This window comes from Crotalus tigris, unplaced genomic scaffold, assembly GCF_016545835.1.
Source record: "Crotalus tigris isolate CLP2741 ecotype Arizona unplaced genomic scaffold, ASM1654583v1 scf7180000018043.2394770, whole genome shotgun sequence".
NCBI classification, from domain to species: Eukaryota; Metazoa; Chordata; class Lepidosauria; order Squamata; family Viperidae; genus Crotalus; species Crotalus tigris.
Window position 1 is genome coordinate 1,441,473 of NW_024096792.1, and position 17,239 is coordinate 1,458,711.

The 17,239-nt window shown below is 39.7% G+C and overlaps 1 protein-coding gene across 1 annotated transcript; it reads right to left on the reverse strand.

The window, feature by feature from the left end:
- Positions 1 to 3,951: 3,951 nt before the first annotated feature.
- On the reverse strand, positions 3,952 to 10,018 carry SFRP2 (secreted frizzled related protein 2). Its single transcript, XM_039346996.1, has 3 exons — positions 9,285 to 10,018; positions 8,117 to 8,197; positions 3,952 to 5,646 (listed from the first exon to the last, which is right to left on the reverse strand). Exons 1-3 carry the CDS (start codon positions 9,781 to 9,783, stop codon positions 5,342 to 5,344), a joined length of 885 nt encoding a protein of 294 aa, XP_039202930.1. The 5' UTR covers positions 9,784 to 10,018; the 3' UTR covers positions 3,952 to 5,341.
- Between the last annotated feature and the right edge of the window lie 7,221 nt (positions 10,019 to 17,239).

The window sequence follows — 17,239 nt, forward strand, 5'->3', positions numbered from 1 at the left end:
GCTTTCTAAGCAGTTTAGAAAGCAGAGTCAGCCTATGGCCCCCAACCATCTGGATTCTCATTTTACTGACTTCGGAAGGATGGAAGGCTGAGTCAACTTTGAGCCAGTGAGGATCGAACCACTGCCGTCAGCAGAATTAGCCTGCAATACTGCATTCTAACCACTGCACCACCACGGCTCTAAAACAAGATCAAATTGTCTATGAAAAGAGCACATACTGTAACAAAACCTGGTCAGAAGCAAGCAACTAATGCTATTTACATTCATAAAGAAGAATCTAATTGCATACATCATTGACAGCTGTAAGCCTGCTGTTAAATATTCAGTAATGAAAGTGATGTTAAGTGTTCCAATATTATACAATGCTCCAGAGTGATTTCTGAGGAGATTTGGTAATTAGATCTGAAGAAAAATCAGTGGTTTTTCAAAAATGTAAAATTGTGGTGAAGTATAGCTGAATATGGTAGCCTCAAATAGGTACATTTTTATAACAAGTCTGCTTTTGCCCTCCATGTTTTATGTTTTCCTAGAAAGGTCAAGTTTGGAAAGCCTTTACGTGGAATCTGCCTGTGTATCACTCGTGTGGTTTTATTTATGGCCAGTAAATAATTTCATCTTTTCTTACCATTCACTCCCTTTTTTAAATCTTCCTCTCCTTACTTCTTTCTCAGAACTACACTCCATGCAATGTGAGCTGTGATCCATGAATGCTTATGATATAAGAAAAATTTTAAAGAAGGCTGCCCTCCTGAAAGTTTATCTTTTTTTTTCCTGTTCATGTTCCTGTTTATAGACCACCCAAAGACATTTTCTTTCCCGAACAAAGAATACTGTGGCCATTATCTTCATTTCAAAAAATTAAAAAATCAACTGGATTCACAATTGAACTTCCTATAAAGGACAATGGTTTTGGACAAGAGGCAAGAATGGGCAAGCCATAGGGCAGAGGTAGGCAACCTTGGCTCTTTTATGACATGTGGACTTCAACTCCCAGAATTCCTGAGCCAGCCATGCTGAGGGGAAAGGGAGAGGTTTCCAAGCTGGCTCAGGAATTCTGGGAGTTGAAGTCCATGAGTCATAAAAGAGCCAAGGTTGCCTACCCTTGCCATAGGGGATATGAGATCACAGCTTCCATTAGAGACTCCCAAAGCGCCCTTAAATTATAGGATTTGAAAACCATCAGCAACATTATCAATCTTTAGTATCATGATTAGCTTCTTAAGCACTTATAAACTGAGGAGCTCTAAACTGATTAAATGTCAATTTCAGTTGTGTGATCCTAATATTTCATAGGGAGGTAGACAAGATACACTGAATTTGCTGTCCCTATACTTTAATAATGAGATAACAAACATTAACTGAAAAGCTAAGATAGAAACTGGAAAAAGTCTTAAAATAATATTATGCAGACTTCCTCTATTAATATGAATTTTGACTCCTGGAATCCTGACAATAGATGGGAAATTTTGAGAGCCAAAACCTGGGAGTCACAGAGTTTCCAGGTCAGGAAGAGCAGATGGAGTAGCTCTGAGTTGGTAACTTAAAAAAAAGAGGGGAAAGAGGAAGGCCACTGGGATGCAGTAGAACAAAAATCACTAGAAAGGATGTTTAGTTTATGGCGTTACCCATTTTCATAACTGAGACAACTGTTATCCTTGCTCACTAACTTTAAATGGAAGATACGGTTTGCTGGATTTCAATTCCAATGGTTTAGAAGTACATAACTTCTAATAAGCTAACAATTTATACCAGAATTTGAAACAAGAGTAGTTTCCATTCTTTCATTCTATTTTAGTGAAATTGGCTGAGCACTCAAGTTCTTTTAACTTTAGCACTTTGACTACCCCCTACTGGATCATTTGTGAGATACAAATGGCATCTTAAAAATAAATTCATTTTATTACAAGATACACTTTTATCAAAGTCTAGACCAGGGGTAGGCAACCTTGGCTCTTTTATGACTCGTGGACTTCAACTCCCAGAATTCCTGAGCCAGCCATGTCTAGACTCCTGAAAATCAACACATTTGTTAGTCTCTAAAACAATGTTTCTCAACATTGGAACGAAGATGTGTGCTATCAACTCCCAATTTCTCAGCATCCACAGCTCTTCATGATGTTAAGATTGTTCTAAATACCTGCTGGCTGGGCAGATCTGGGAGTTGAAATCCACACATCTTCACATTGTTAAGGTCAAGAAATAATGCTCTTAAGGATCACAAGACTCTTTGTCTTGCCCCCTACAACAAAGAGCACTGTTTTCCCATTTGAGTTTCTATGAGATGCTGCTCTAATAGGCAGCATAGCTGCTATATAGATAGAAAATATTGTTGGATTACTTGTGTTTTACTATGACTCTTTTAACATTTAAAAAAAACATTCCTGTTGCTTACAAGAACTAAAAAAAAACAAGAACAGGGTTTTTACTTCAGTTGTGCATACTGCCCACCACGTGCTTTCTGCATGGTCCCAGAGCTGTACTAGAGAGGGCTAATGGGTAAATGTTTAAATATTTGTATTGGGACAACTTTCAAGGGATATTTCATGCCAACGTTCTTATGGAGAGCTGGGATTTCCTGCACTACAGCCCTGAAATCCATCAAGGAATATGATTTGAGTATCTATCTTTCATTGCTTATAGAAAGGAGCAGAAGTTGCTTTGCTTTTCTAAGAGTTGGAATCCTGAATAAAAATCTTTGTAGATTGTATTCTTTGGGTCAAAGGGTCACAATGTTTAATACCTATACTTTGGAAGCAGGAACAAGGACAATATTGGATATAAGGATCCATATATTCTACACAGGAACACCCTTAAATGAGTAACATGCAAAAACACCCATCACTGACATTGTGTGAAAGATATTTGATCCTTTCTTTCTAAAATTAATGAAAAGAGTTCACTGCAAAGTAGATGATATACTACCATAAGAAAGAAAAATACGCAGTTGTTCATCACAAGAAAAAGGCTGAAATGAAAATAATAGTGTGCAAATGTAAAAAAAAAAAAACCTGCTGAAAGCATTTTAAACTAAGTTCTTCCCATCAGTACTCTTGAAGAATAAATTTTATCTGTTTTCTTCTTCAAATTGTTGCAACAGAATTGGGATGGGACAACCAGAATACTGATTCTCTGGCACATAACAGAGTCTCAATAAACCGTTACTAAGGAAGTGTGTATGAAAAATCTCCCCTGAAATGGTTGTAATTTTCCATGCCAGCATATAAAACCTGGCAAATTAAAAGGAAAAAAATCCTGGAAGAAAGCATCAGTAAACTGCTTCCATATTGCTTACAAGAGAACTCCATGGACCAGCTACCAGAAATCATGTACTCCAAAAACATAAAACACATTTTTAAAAATAAAAATGATACTTTACACCTAACTATGAAAAATCTGGAGTGCCGAGTTTACTTCTGTATGTCAGACTAACCAAAGAATAGATGTGAAAAACTGTGTAGTGAGAATTCTCTTGCCTTTCCAAGTTTGACAGGCCAAGAATCCATTACAACTCTGAGTCCAATGCAGCATTTGGGGCTTCCTCACTCAGAAGATCTTACCTTCTTTAATAGTCTTATGCCCAAGTAATTCAAATTTTTTATGCAGTATCCAGTGTTATAGGAATTAAAATTCATATTTGAGTGAATATGCTATTACATGATGCAGGATTTTATTGAAGCACAATCAATCATTGTTTAAATTATAGCATAATAATTTAGTATACATCAGAAATTTATTGGTAGTTAACTAGTAATAAACTATATATTTTGTGAATGACTATTTAAAAGCCTGGTTAAGTTCTACTTTGGAGATTACCTGTTTTTCACACATACAGTATACTTAATAGATCTGATTTACTAAGATGATCCAAGATGTCAGTTGAATGTACAACATATACAACAACATTTCAACTAGTGCAGCATTTTAACTAACTTAAGAGGCAGTGAATTTCTCATATATCTTTTATTACAAAGACGACAAAAAAGATACAATAAAAATGGATCCTATGGATTTCAGAGCTGTTTTCACAAAATCTAAAGACAAAAACACAACAAAGTATAAACTGTAATGTAAAGTTTATGTACAGGAATATAAGGTTTATCTGGAATATTTACAAGGTTTGTTAAAGTAATATTTTACAACTCTTTTTTCAAATAATCACTACTTTACAGTTAGGCTACAGAAACTAATTTGTGAAGCACAAAACAGAGTACTTCAATTTAGCAATAGCACTTAAAAATTATATGCCGCTTCACAATGCTTTACAGCCTTCTATGAGCGGTTTACAGAGTCAGTATATTACCCCCAACAATCTGTGTCCTCATTTAGCAACCTCGGAAGGATGGAAGACTGAGTCAACCTTGAGCTGGTGAGAATCGAACTGCTGGCAGTCAGCAGAATTAGCTGCAATACTGGATTCTAATCACTGCACCACAACTCTACTAATTTAAAACAATTAGTACTAAGCTTTCTATAAAATATTATGTGCAAATGAGTAATACGTATTTATGAATGTAGTTCTTGCACAAGTAGCACATGCGCATGGATAATTTCTCTATAATTAATAAAACTAGATAGCACATTCCTGATTAGATAAAATTAGGCCTAATAGTCAAAGGTAAAACAAGTCATTGTAAGAGCTATAGTCTATAGCAAGCTTCCAATGCAACTATGAATGTTGATAGACGCCAGTCCCATAAAATGCAGTCACTTCTCCACAAGAAGTGTGCATGAGATTTCAGCCTAATGCACACCAAGCTCATGGGCTTTAGAGGCCTTAAACACATATAATTCTGCAGAGGATTTGAGGAAAGAAATTCTCAAAGTATTCTTGAGCTGTTTTTGCTTGTCTTTGAGTCATAATTTCTGTAAGAGTAAACTGTATACAAATAAAGTTTGTCTTTTAAATGCCAGGTAGCAAAATAATTCCCACTTAGTAAAAACTTGGACATTGTTATCTGCCACATTGTGATTCCCACATTTGTTTTTACTTGAACAAAATCAAACTTAACAACTTGATTCCAGTTCCCAGATGGACACATAACCAATGCAGAAAGGTTAACCAGACAGAATGTATGATTAGAAATGAGTATGAATAATTAAAAGAGGATCAAATTACATTTTGCAACAATCTAAATGACACAGTTTGGAAATAATTATACAGAAGAAAAATTATGTTTGGGGCAACTATAGTTTATTAAATGTACACAATTAGAAGGGGGGGAGTCTCTTTTCTTCTTAAAAGAAGTGGCTCCTTCATGCTGCAGGGCATTTATGGCTGCGGAAAGAAGATGTAAAAGAACTTTAAGGCATGGCGACTAAAGGCGACCAGAGACGCCAACAATTAGCACTGCAGCTTGCGGATGCTGCGTGAAAACCTCTTAAAGGCTCGCTGGCCTTTCTGCCATCGCTTGACGGAGGTGATCACCAACTCCCCAGCCAGCCTCTGTCCCATGACTAAATATGGTGCATTGATATCGTTCATCTCGTCACAGGTGCACTGGAGGCCGCCTTTGAGCCAAAGCACTGTCTTCTTTAGATCCCTCTCCGTCACCCCATTCAGCTTGTAGATGGTTTTGCTCTTTGTCTCCGGAGTGATCTTGGTGTCTCCATTGATGTAGGCGATCTCCTTCACTTTTATCTTTAGAGCTAATAGGGATAGTGGGGAGCAGAGCAGGGGTGGGGGAGTGGGGTAAAAGAAAGGAAGAGAGAGAAGGAAAGATTTTTTTTTTTCTCCCTCTCATTCTGCCACATAAAGAGAATCCAGCGAGGCAGGTCTTCTCTTGCTAATTAAACTGTCAGTTTCTGACAAAACGGTCAGCAGGTGGCTCCATTTCTAAAGGCATCAAGAGCATGAAAGTAATTTCAGTCCGAATCAATCTTGGGGTGTATTTCTTTCACTTTCAAAGAAAAAAATAATGCCTTTGCTAAATGAGCCTCTTCCTCTAGATTTTGTTGGTTGTTTTTGTATGTTAAAGTTTTAAGAGTGGCACAAACCTGAAAGTGGGAAGGGGGAACAGCCATCTTTCCTGAAAATAGTTTGGCTTAATTTATAAAACTCATTGGTTAATCAGTGTATTTTGTCTATTGCATTTGAAAGAATGAGCAAAAATAATTGGGTTTTATAGATAAATTAGATTTGGTGCAATAATTGAAAAGAGGAAAATAGTATCATGCTTACCAAGAAAAGCCAAACATCTGCTGGTGGATATGTCAGATGAAAACTCAATACTAGTTAATGAATAATAACTCACTGTCTATGCTATTCTTTAATGATAAGGGCATTAATCCCTATACATTTGTGATCACGCTGTAATGAAATAACTATTGCAGTTAGAATATAATAAAATTACAACATGCATTTATCATTTATGCCTGTTAGTTTATGACATTTTACCTGTCTTATTCAGAAGGATTTTCTAAATATTCTTATCCCGAATTGATATATTATTTGTCTTAACTCTGTAAAGCAATTTTCTGCTTTCTTCACAGCCAACGCTCATTAGTTCCTGGCATTTCAGATTTTCAAAAGACAGATTCATCTCTTTTTAAGAAAAGATGCCAGTTTCCTACCAATATGGAATGTAAAAAGTCTGCCACAGTTGTTGGGGGCTTGTTGTAAATTAATGTAACAATGCTGTACATTTACAATTGTTATACCAGCTTAAAATTTGATAGTGAAGACTATCAAAGTGTTTCTCAGGTTTCCTCTCATATTTTTGTGGTTGTCTTGTATTCTGGAAAAGTCAGGAGCAATATCTATTTTATTCTTCCCATGAAGCCCTCCCTCCCTCCCTGCTGCATAAGAAATGGGGACTGGGCAGGATAAAACCTGTTTTCAAATTCATAGCAGGACCGAAGCAGAGGCCTCCCTCCTTAGCCCCCTTCCTCTGCAGGTGGGCAGAAGGGAAACAGAATGAAACCAAGGCCTCCAGTATGACTATGCCACTGGGCTCCATTTCACATCAGCAACAAATCACAAAATTCAACGCTGCCACATTCATATTATTTATATTTCTGCAACTCTGAAATACCTGATATTGCAGTTTCAGAGGGTAATAAAAAAGATATACAGTATATGCCTATATACAACTAGCTAATTCCTGGATTCTGTTACTATCTCAGGCAGAGGTAAGCAGCCTTGGCTCTTTTATGACACGTGGACTCAAGGAATTCTGGGAGTTGAACTTCACGAATCATAAAAGAGCCAAGGTTGCCTACCCATGACCTAAGGCAGTGGTTCTCAACCTGTGGGTCGGGACCCCATTTGGGGTCGAACGACCATTTCACGGGGGTCGCCAAACAACGCAGTCCGCCATTTTTTCCCCCTTTTCCTTAGCTGTGCTACTTCCTTTTATTTCTATTGGCTTTTGAAAGCCAATAGAATAGACTCTCTTGAATAGAGTCTAATTCTATTGGCTTTCAAAAGCCAATAGTAATTGTCCAGGCTGTCTCTGCCCTGCTGAGCCCGCCAAAAGTCCCATTCTGCAAACGGTGCTGCACCAGTTGAGTAGTCCTCAACTTACGACCGGTTGAGTAGTCCTTGACTTACGACCGGTTGGGGGTCGCGGCATTAAAAAGGTTGAGAACCACTGACCTAAGGTGACCAAATGTAAAAACCAGTTGGTTTATATAGACAGAGGTACTGGAATTAGAATCACTGGTAAAACTATTGAGAACTAAACCAGTTTTTGTTGTCAGCTATGGGACAACCAATATCCATGAAGGAGAACAGGATCCCCCCCCCCATTCAAGCATCAAGATTAGTTTGGACTTCCAGCTAAGAAAACTTTAGAATCCCATTTCTTTCTACCTAGGAAGGAGTTGAGGCCACAGTGGACAAAGTTGTAAAGAAAAGAGAACAACCATAGAAAGGCCAGAGCACCCAACATGTTTATTACAAAGAGCAGTTCTAAACAGCCTCCTAGTCTGATAGACTAAATAGAAACCTAATCATAATCCCATGATTAGGTGAATTAGGATCCACTGTTGAAATAAAAGCTTAAATGCATTTGCCATTTAAAACTGACCACAACTTCCTTGCTTACAACACGGATTATTATTGCAATCAGCGAACAAAGCCCCCAGTTTTCAATCAGAGCCTCTCCCTCATACTTACCAAAGTCATTTTTGCACAAGTTTTCTACAATTTCGTTGTCATCTTCATTCTTGTTTTTGCAGGCATCACAAACTTTTGGCACTGCAAGGAGTAAGTTTTAAAAGAACCTTTAGAGGACTTTCAAAGTGCAAGCATTATTCCAAGTCACAGTGCAACTTCAGAAGTAGAAGCTCACAGATCCCAGATCTGTGTAATACTGTAGGGTTGTTTAAAGCTATTATCCTATATAGTACACGCTTAGTTTAAATAAGCTCTTATCAGGATCCTAATCCTGTCATAGCCTAAACTTGTTCTTAAGAATGTTTATTCAGGATTCCCCAGTTTAACCTTCCACAGCTTAATATTCATAAGGTCTACAGTTGCAGACCTAGGGGATTACTTTGAATAAATTTGCTTAAGAACAAGTTTAGGAGAGGAGAGGATGTGGATAGGACAATTTTAAACACCCATATTTAAAACTACAGAAGATCTTACTGAATCCAATCTAGCTTCATTCTGGTAAAGAGACTGCGCTGAACTTTCCAAATCTGGGAAAGCAAAATCTAAAATTGTTTTGGTTTCTACCATTAATGGTGTCTTGCAAATCAATTTTTTTTTTTTTTTTTGGTGCTGTGGTACTTTTTTGCTGTATGAAAATTTGAGATGTGATGTTCTAAAGTTCTTAGAAACGAATTTACATTATACGCTGTAAAGTTCATTTTATTTCTCCAAATTTATATCTGTGACGAAAAAAACATGGTATGTAGAAAGTTGATACTTTATCCTTTTAAATGACATTACAAAGAAGTATTCTTAGCAAACTTATTCTTCCTATGTATTCCACTGAGATGCTTAGGGTGGCAGCCTAAGACTGCAATCTTATTCATGTACTGGAAGGAGATCTTTGAATGATTTCTACCCAAGTAAAAGTGCCCCAAATCATTGTCTCAAAATATGCCCCAAATAACCATTTACTTCAAAAGAAAGCCGCTTGAACGTAGACGAGCTTCTAATTCAATATGAAAAAGACCAATTGCAGAGGAATTCTACTTTGATGCTCTAAAGATTTATGATAAAGTACAGTCTAAAGCTGTAATCTTGTCTTCCTCATCAGGAGAGACTTTCGGATTTAGTTCCAAGAGAGGCTGGCGCCACGGCCCCATTGCTAAACCTGCACAGCTGCTCTTACCTTCTCTAGGGGTCGGGAGGACGTGGTCGCTGCTAGCCAGGGGGATGCACAGGTCGTTGTCCTGGGGAAAGCGGCTGCAATCCAGCATGTCGGGCCAAGGGAAACCGAAGGCGGACATCACCGGGGCGCAGCTGTTCTTCACCTGTTCACAAAGCGAATGGCAGGGCTCAATAGTTTCGTCCAAGTCGACGATGCAGACGGGCGCGAAGAGGGAGCAGAGGAACTTGCGCGTGTCCGGGTGGCACTGCTTCTGCACCAACGGGATCCAGGCGCCCGCCTGCTCCAGCACCTCCTGCACCGTCTCGTGGCCCAGCAGGTTGGGCAGCCGCATATCGGGGTACTCGATCCCGCGGCACAGCAGCAGCGAGGCGGGGATGGGCTTGCAGTTGGACCGCTTGTAGGAAAACTCGGGCTCTCCGAAGAGGAAGAGCCCGCCGGCCGGGCCGAGGCAAGCCGCGGAGAGGCAAAGCAGACGCGGGAGAAGCTCGCCGGGGCGCATCTTGCCGAGGGGCGCGGAGGGGAAGTGCGCGCGCGCGCTCTCTGAGCGGGGCCCGTTCGGGAACCCCCGAAGCTGCCGGGAGAAGCGGAGGGAGCGACGGGCGGCGCAGAGCTTTCCCCTCCCGCCGGCCGGCCACGCGCGGCTTCCCCGAAGCGCTCCCGCTTCTCGACGGAGGCGCAGCCCGCCACTCTCCCCGCTGGAGCTCCCGCGGGCATCCTTTATGCAAATGGCGAAGGGGATTGGGAGGGCAAAGAGGCGGGGCTATCGGACGAAAAGGCGGCGTGGATTGGTCATCGCTTTCGCGAGGGTCGTGGCGGCTTCATTTTTCGGGGAGGGCGAGTGGGGGAGGGGGAGGAGCCCTGGCCGACGGGACCTTCTCATTGCGGGTCTTCGAAGACGCTGCCTCGGAAGGATCCTGGACGGCGCTGCTTCTGGTTGCGTCGCGGGACTGAGAGCGGGCGGCCCTCCGGGGTTTGTTCTCCATCACAAAACATCTTGCCTGGCTGCCAAAAAGGGAGAGAAACAGAAATGTTGCTTCTTTCACTACGGCTGGCGGTCCTGGCGCCACTCGGGAAGAGAAAAGCTCGGGCTTGAAGTCAGAGAGGCTACAAGCACGCCGTCGCCGTAGCGCTCGGCAATCTCTCCCTCCCTCCCGCTCTCTCTCTCTCTCTCTCTCCCTCCCTCCTTCCCTCTCTCTCTCCTCCCCCTCTGTCTCTCCCTCCCTGTCTCCTTTCTCTCTCCCACTCCCTCCCTCCCCCTTCTCTCCCCCCTCTCTCTTCCCTCCCTCTGTACCTTTCCCTCCCTCTCTCTTCCTCCCCTTCTTTCTCTCTCTCCTTTTCTCTCCCCCTCTCTCTCCCCCTCCCTCTCGGTCCCAACAAATTGGATCTGCCTCCCGCGGAAACGAAGGTGGAAAAAAAACCAACCGAAACCGGGGGGGGGGGGGGGAGAGACAGGGTCAAATACACAAAATGTCCACCAAAATGATCAGACGGTTCAATGCTTTCCTTTAGCAAGTTTAAAAGAATTCGGTTTCTTTACCTTAGAAAGAAAGATAACGGAACCGAAGCGTAGAAAACAGAGCCTGGCCTGGAGAAAGCGCAGGAGAGTTTCTCTTCCTTTCTCAAAACAGCAGAGCCGCGAAAGCCGAGGGAAATGCAGAAGTAGAGAAGAAAAGCCCTTGTTCAGAGAGCAGATCATTTAGCCTGAGGACTAGAGAGGTGAAGGGCCTCTAATTTGGATTACTACGCAAGTAGATATAAATGGGGGGGGCAGGTCTGTAAAGAAGTATTTTATCTGGAAGACTCTGCTGGGCTGGGTTCCAAATGCCACTTGTAAGAGAAGTCCAGCAGAGATGGTGGGATACTTCTCTTATCGCCTGATATTTTCTTAATATCACACATTTCATTGATCTTTTTTAAAAAAACATTGGTAAGAAAAAAGAACAATGCGGAATTTAAATTCAAAATGATTCAATATTTAATAAACTAAATATATGCTAATATAGATAGAAAAATAATTACAAAGAAATCAAATATATATATACATTGCTTACTGGTGTACACCGCTTAGAGAGTGCTTGCACTTAAAGCGGTATATAAGTCTCATAAATAAATAAATAAATAAATAAATAAATAAATAAATAAATAATGTAGTGTTCCCTACTTTCTTTCTACCAGTATAAAGTCAGTGCAAAAAATTTGTTAAGCCAGGCTTAAAAGTCTGAACAACATCATTACAGGAAAACAAAATCACCTTTTCTTATTACAATCCAGGCACAATGAACCCAAAGCTTCCCTAATAGATATAATTTAATAGCACATATGTATCTTTAAACTTTTAACTTCTTTCACAGAACCTGGTATACCATTAAACAAAGTTTCAGTAAAGAGAACTAGCAGTGGGTGTGACCAAAGTCTATGAATTAATGTACTTTCCATGTGATTGTGCCATGGCAACATAAGAAAAAGGACAATAGCCAAACTTTTGAAAACATTCACTGGAGAATCATAAAGTTTTGTTGGGTTAACCCATTTTTTAAATTATAATTGGCATATTTCACATTTTTTAAAACTCAAGAACTTGGTATTGTAATATATGATCCCCTGTTCAAAATTTCTTTTATGTAATCCAGTGTGTGTGTATGTGTGTTTGTGTGAAAGAGTTGTATTTTAGTTTTGCTTCTATGAAAATCTTAAATATGTGTAAATCTAGTAAATTTAAGAGGCTACTAAAGCATGCAGACAAAATAAAGACCATAACAAAACTAATGATCTAACTATATTCTACCATGCAATTTTTTGGTAGATTATATTCCAGTACTATCAAATAAATTTTGTAATGTGAAGGATCATGCTAACGGTTTAAATGTTCATGAGAAAATTTTAGGAAGATCAATTCCATTTAAAAGACCATCAGTCTGCTCAAATGATATTTCTGTATTTGCATTAATATAAAGCTGAATAAAACTGGAAATTATGTAATAGTTCCAATTTTTTGTCCCACTTGAGTCTCTTATGAGTCTTAGGTCATATTGTTTTAAACAAGAAACCAACAATTTGCAAATATTTCTTTTTCTGTTTCCAATACATCTGGTTTAATTTAATGAAAATTCCATATCCAAAGCATGCAATTGGCCTAGCTCCAATTTTAAAGGAATGATATGATTCTAAAGTATGCTTTTACACACTTCAGAGACAATTTCCATAAGTGCCAATCATATGTTTGGAAAGAAAAATAAACATATCAACATGTGGTGAACCGTTATGGATGATAAACTAAAAGAAATCTGTCAATAATACATCAAAATATCATTTCCCTTTAACCTGAATTATCTTGTTGAAAGTCAATGAATCTATTACTGAATTACAATTCTTGTCATGTAACACCTTCAAGTAGATTAACCATGGATTTAGAGATTACCCCTAGTCCAAATACAAAAATATGCCATATAGGAATTTAGTTCAGTTTAGTTTAGTTCAACTTAGCTTAATTTGGCTAAATTTAGTTGTATCCATGTATCAACATTAACTTCTCATATGCTTGCATGACAACAGTCCAACTCTTAAAGAGGAGTTTCTGTTTTTAAATTTTGTTATGATCTTCATTGTACCCAATACTAAATTAAAAACCAAGTACAGTTAGAAGGTCTTCCTGTAAATTGAAAATGTTTATCAAACAATTATATAAAATATATAAATGATTTCTAGTCAAACCACAAGTGCTTGTCCAAGCTATTTCTCTGTCTCCATTATTAACCACAACTGTTTCATAATAATATTCAGTGTCCAACATTTCTTGTGCAGCTATGAAACCTGAGGGTTTATATTTCTACCCCTTTGGCCATTTTTGAATTTCTACTTATCAAACTTTGATCCAGAGAATTTTTATCATCCCCAAAAGATTTTTTACTGTTTCTCTTATGGGATAAAATTAGTTTCTTGGAAAAAACTCCAAAACTCTTTAGGCAGAAGCAGTTTCACTTTGTAAACCATCTTTGCCCTATTAGATGTTCTTCACAGTTGTTGAACTTTTGAGGTTTGTCATTCCTAAGAACTAGTTTTCTGTTTAGATGAATTGTTTGTAAAGTTACACATTTTTCAACTTTACCCAATAAGTTTAGTATTGTGTTGAAAAAATCTTCTTTATTTTTTAGCCCATTTTATCTAGTTGAAATGATTACTTTCAAAACTGATTTCTGTGGAGCAGGAAACAAAAATCCAGTGAATTTTCCTAGGTGGGGCTACTTACTTGAGTTACAGAGAAGTTTAAAAGCATGCCTGTGAATATTCTGTTGCTGATTTCTCATTATTCCAGTCATTTTCAGTGCTTCTTCAACACATCCCATGAGAAGACATCTTGAGGAAACCTCTCCTATTGTTCTTTTCCAAATACAAACATGGATGTAGTTAAGGAGGCTGCATAATATTGGAGAAAAATATAACAGAAAATGCATGGATTCTCCTTGCAGCCCCATACAAGGTCACTTTACAATGATAAGGTAAGCTCCAAATTTCTGCCCAGAAGAAATTTTAAAGATTTTGAACATTAGCTGGGAAAACAGAAGCAGGGCAAGACTACTATTCTATAAGGACGTTGAAGGAGAATATATTTTGGCATAACTTGAAACTGAAATATGCTTGGTATTTTAAAGTTCGTCTTCATTAAATAATGCACATGTCTCTATGGCAATTGCATAGATGTTGCACTTTTCTTTAGTTCATATGTAATTTGATAACTGTATATTTTCTTCAGTAATTTGGGATTACTATAGTCTCAGGACCAGCTCTATTCTTACACAGTGAGGCCAAACTTTACAAAAATAGATTGTATATCGCTAGTTATTTTATATATTAACATTGTGCTTTGCTGCCAGGGAAGGTGAGAGAACCCATAAGACAAAAGGGTCCCAATAGCAATGAAAGTATTTCCTTAACAAGATGGGAGCCATGATGTTATTCTAATATTTTCATTAAAAAAGAGGAGGAAAGTCATATTTTCTTCTTTCTACTAATGATAAATGCAGAAAGGTAACTGGGTGATGCTACAGAATAAGGAATTTGAATTGAGATACCATAGCTAAACAAATTGAAAACATCAACACCCATTGGACCATTATTGGCTAAAAGAGGCAGCCATATTTTCTATTTTTCATCAAAGACTATTACTATAGATCAGCGGTTCTCAACCTGTGGGTCGTGACCCCATTTGGGGTCGAACGACCATTTCACGGGGGTCACCAAACAATGCAGTCCGCCATTTTCCCCCCCTTTTCCTTAGCTGTGCTACTCCCTTTTATTCTATTGGCTTTTGAAAGCCAATAGAATAGACTCTCTTGAATAGAGTCTAATTCGATTGGCTTTCAAAAGCCAATAGGAATTGTCCAGGCTGTCTCTGCCCTGCTGAGCCCGCCAAAAGCCCCAGTCTGCAAACGGTGCTGCAAGTTGTCTGCAGCGAAGGTGAGCTGTCTGGAAGCTTCCACCCCTCCCTGCTGAGCAACTACTAAAAATGTAAGTAAAAGAGGGCCAGGGGTGAGAGGTGGGAGGCCAGCGGGCGCAGGGAGGGTTGCTGGCACATGTGGGGCCCGGCGGGTGCCTTACCTCCCTTGGGCTAGGCCAACTGGTGGCCCAGCCAGTGGTCGCCCTGCGCCGTCACCGCCCCTTGCCAGCTACGCCTCGGCCGGCGCAGGGGGCAGCACCAAGCATCGCGGTGCTCCTGGGCAGGGAAAGTCCTTGACTTACGATCAGTTGGGTAGTCCTTAACTTATGACCGGTTGTGGTCGCGGCATTAAAAAGGTTGAGAACCACTGCTATAGATTTTATATAACATGTTTTAATTAAAAATGAGTAAAACATATCAAATGATTTAAATGATGACCTTCATTAGCAGACAGCATAAACATATTTGAACAGGTCATACATTTTGGACCATAATTTGTTTCCTCTTATATTTAAGCCCTTTTCCAGTCCTGTGTATGTGCAGATGCTGAAGGTATGAAAAACTGCATGGGCAGCTTTTGATGTAAACATGTAGTTTAAGTAAGGTGACCAACTTTTTTACAATGAAAAGGACACAAATAAATTGAAGAAAAAAATATTGTAAAAGCTGGCCCGGCCCATGGAAGGTCAACTGCCTGCCGCGCCCCTGCCCACAGCCGCCCCGCCAGCATCACTGCCCCGTGTAGAGCAGGCACCGCAGCTCCCAAAGCACCAGCCGCACCGGCTCTGGGGGAGTAGCCTGCCGTCGACACACCCCTCCTGCAGCCGCCCCACCAGCACCACCACCCACCATGCGCAGACCCGTGAAGGGAGGGCCCCGCGGCTCCCACAGCACGGGGGCAGCCGGCTGCTGCCGCCCCTCACACCCCTGCCCGCAGCACCCCCATCGCCCCTGCCTCTTGTGCCCGCAGCCATTATTGCCCTAGCAGAGCCGAAGATCAAGAGAAACTTACCGCTCCAGTCTCCTCCAGGTATCTTTGGGGCTAACTAGGAGATGGTGTAGTTGGGTAGCAGGGAGGGTGCAAAATTCCTGCCAATTCACCTTCGCTGCAGACAGCTTGCAGGTGCAAAGTTTGTCGGCCGTGTGTTTTGGCGCGCTTAGCAGCAATTCCTATTGGCTTTCGAAAGCCAATAAGGGGAGTAGCACAACTCATGCAAAAGTTGGAAAAAAAACCATCAAAAAAAGGTGCTGGAACGCCGTTGTGAGCGTTCTATGAGAAAAAAAAAAGCCCTGCAGATTAGTCTTCAAATATCAAAAAGGAGGACATGTAGGAGGACACTTCGAGGGAGGACAGAACTTACAAAAGGAGGACTGTCCTCCCTAAAGGAGGACAGTTGGTCACCTTAAGTTTAAGCTCCAAAATCTGCAATAAGATAGGACTTGAATCAGAAATGATTTATATGTAAACATATGTTAGTTTGCAAATTTATAGGTCAAAAGAAGGCATTTGGGTAAAAATTTAGAAATAAGAAAAAAAACCAGGAAGATGATATAATATTATATCTCTGTGTTCTGCAAAAGTCTCTCTCTATAATTATTATCTGCATTTTGAACCAATTATCATGTATGAACAATCTTCAAAAACAGTTCCACATAATGTATTGCAGGAATTCAGTGTTGAAGGGTATTTTGTACATTTTAGCTGCTTTTGGAATGTTACCATATTTAGTCCAAATATTTTGCTGAAGCCAACTATCCAATATACATTAATGCTCATATTTTGATGCACATGCAAAACTTGCTTAGCTCAGTTATCTTTCTCCAACATTTTCTTCACACATGATAGTCCTGTAATATAGGAAGCTAAAAATCCCTTTGTCTAGAGCAGTGTTTCTCAACCTTGATAATTTTAAGGCATGTGGACTTCAACTCCCAGAATTCCACAGCCAGCAACGCTGGCTGTGGAATTCTGGGAGTTGAAGTCCACATGCCTTAAAATTATCAAGGTTGAGAAACACTGCTCTAGACATAGGCCAAGCTAAGGGTTAAGCTGGGGATCTAGCCTTTCACATGTTTTTCCCTTTAAGGAATATGAAGGAGGTTTGATATTAAATTACATCTCTCCCAGAAAAGAATTTGACAATCTCTGTTTTTCAGCTTCCAGCATAATTTTTTTTCCTCATCTTCTCTCCATGAAATGGTTTTCAAAATAGGCTAGCACGTTGCATGAAGCTCTAGTTTTTACTTTTAAAAAAACATATTGTATTTCAGCCTTTCTTAAGTGGAATAGTATTTCAGGATTGTAAATTTAAAAGCAATACTGATACGTATGCACCACCTGGAAAAATATACAAGGCTGTTTGCAAAGGAAGACCAGAGTTTTTCAGGATAGGGCAGTAATGTTGATTGATTTTTAGAAATAAGGATAACCCACTGTAAAAATTTTGATCTAGAAAAAATATTGTGCAAAGCCAGTCCAGATCATTTAATTCAGATGAAGTTGAACCAGACCATTCACTGG

Coding starts and splice junctions, on each gene's coding strand:
- SFRP2 (XM_039346996.1), bottom strand. CDS start 9,783: ATGCGCCCCGGCGAGCTTCTCCCGCGTCTGCTTTGCCTCTCCGCGGCT. Junction 8,198..9,284: donor CCTCCCGACCCCTAGAGAAG/GTAAGAGCAGCT, acceptor TACTCCTTGCAG/TGCCAAAAGTTTGTGATGCC. Junction 5,647..8,116: donor CTTGTGCAAAAATGACTTTG/GTAAGTATGAGG, acceptor TATCCCTATTAG/CTCTAAAGATAAAAGTGAAG.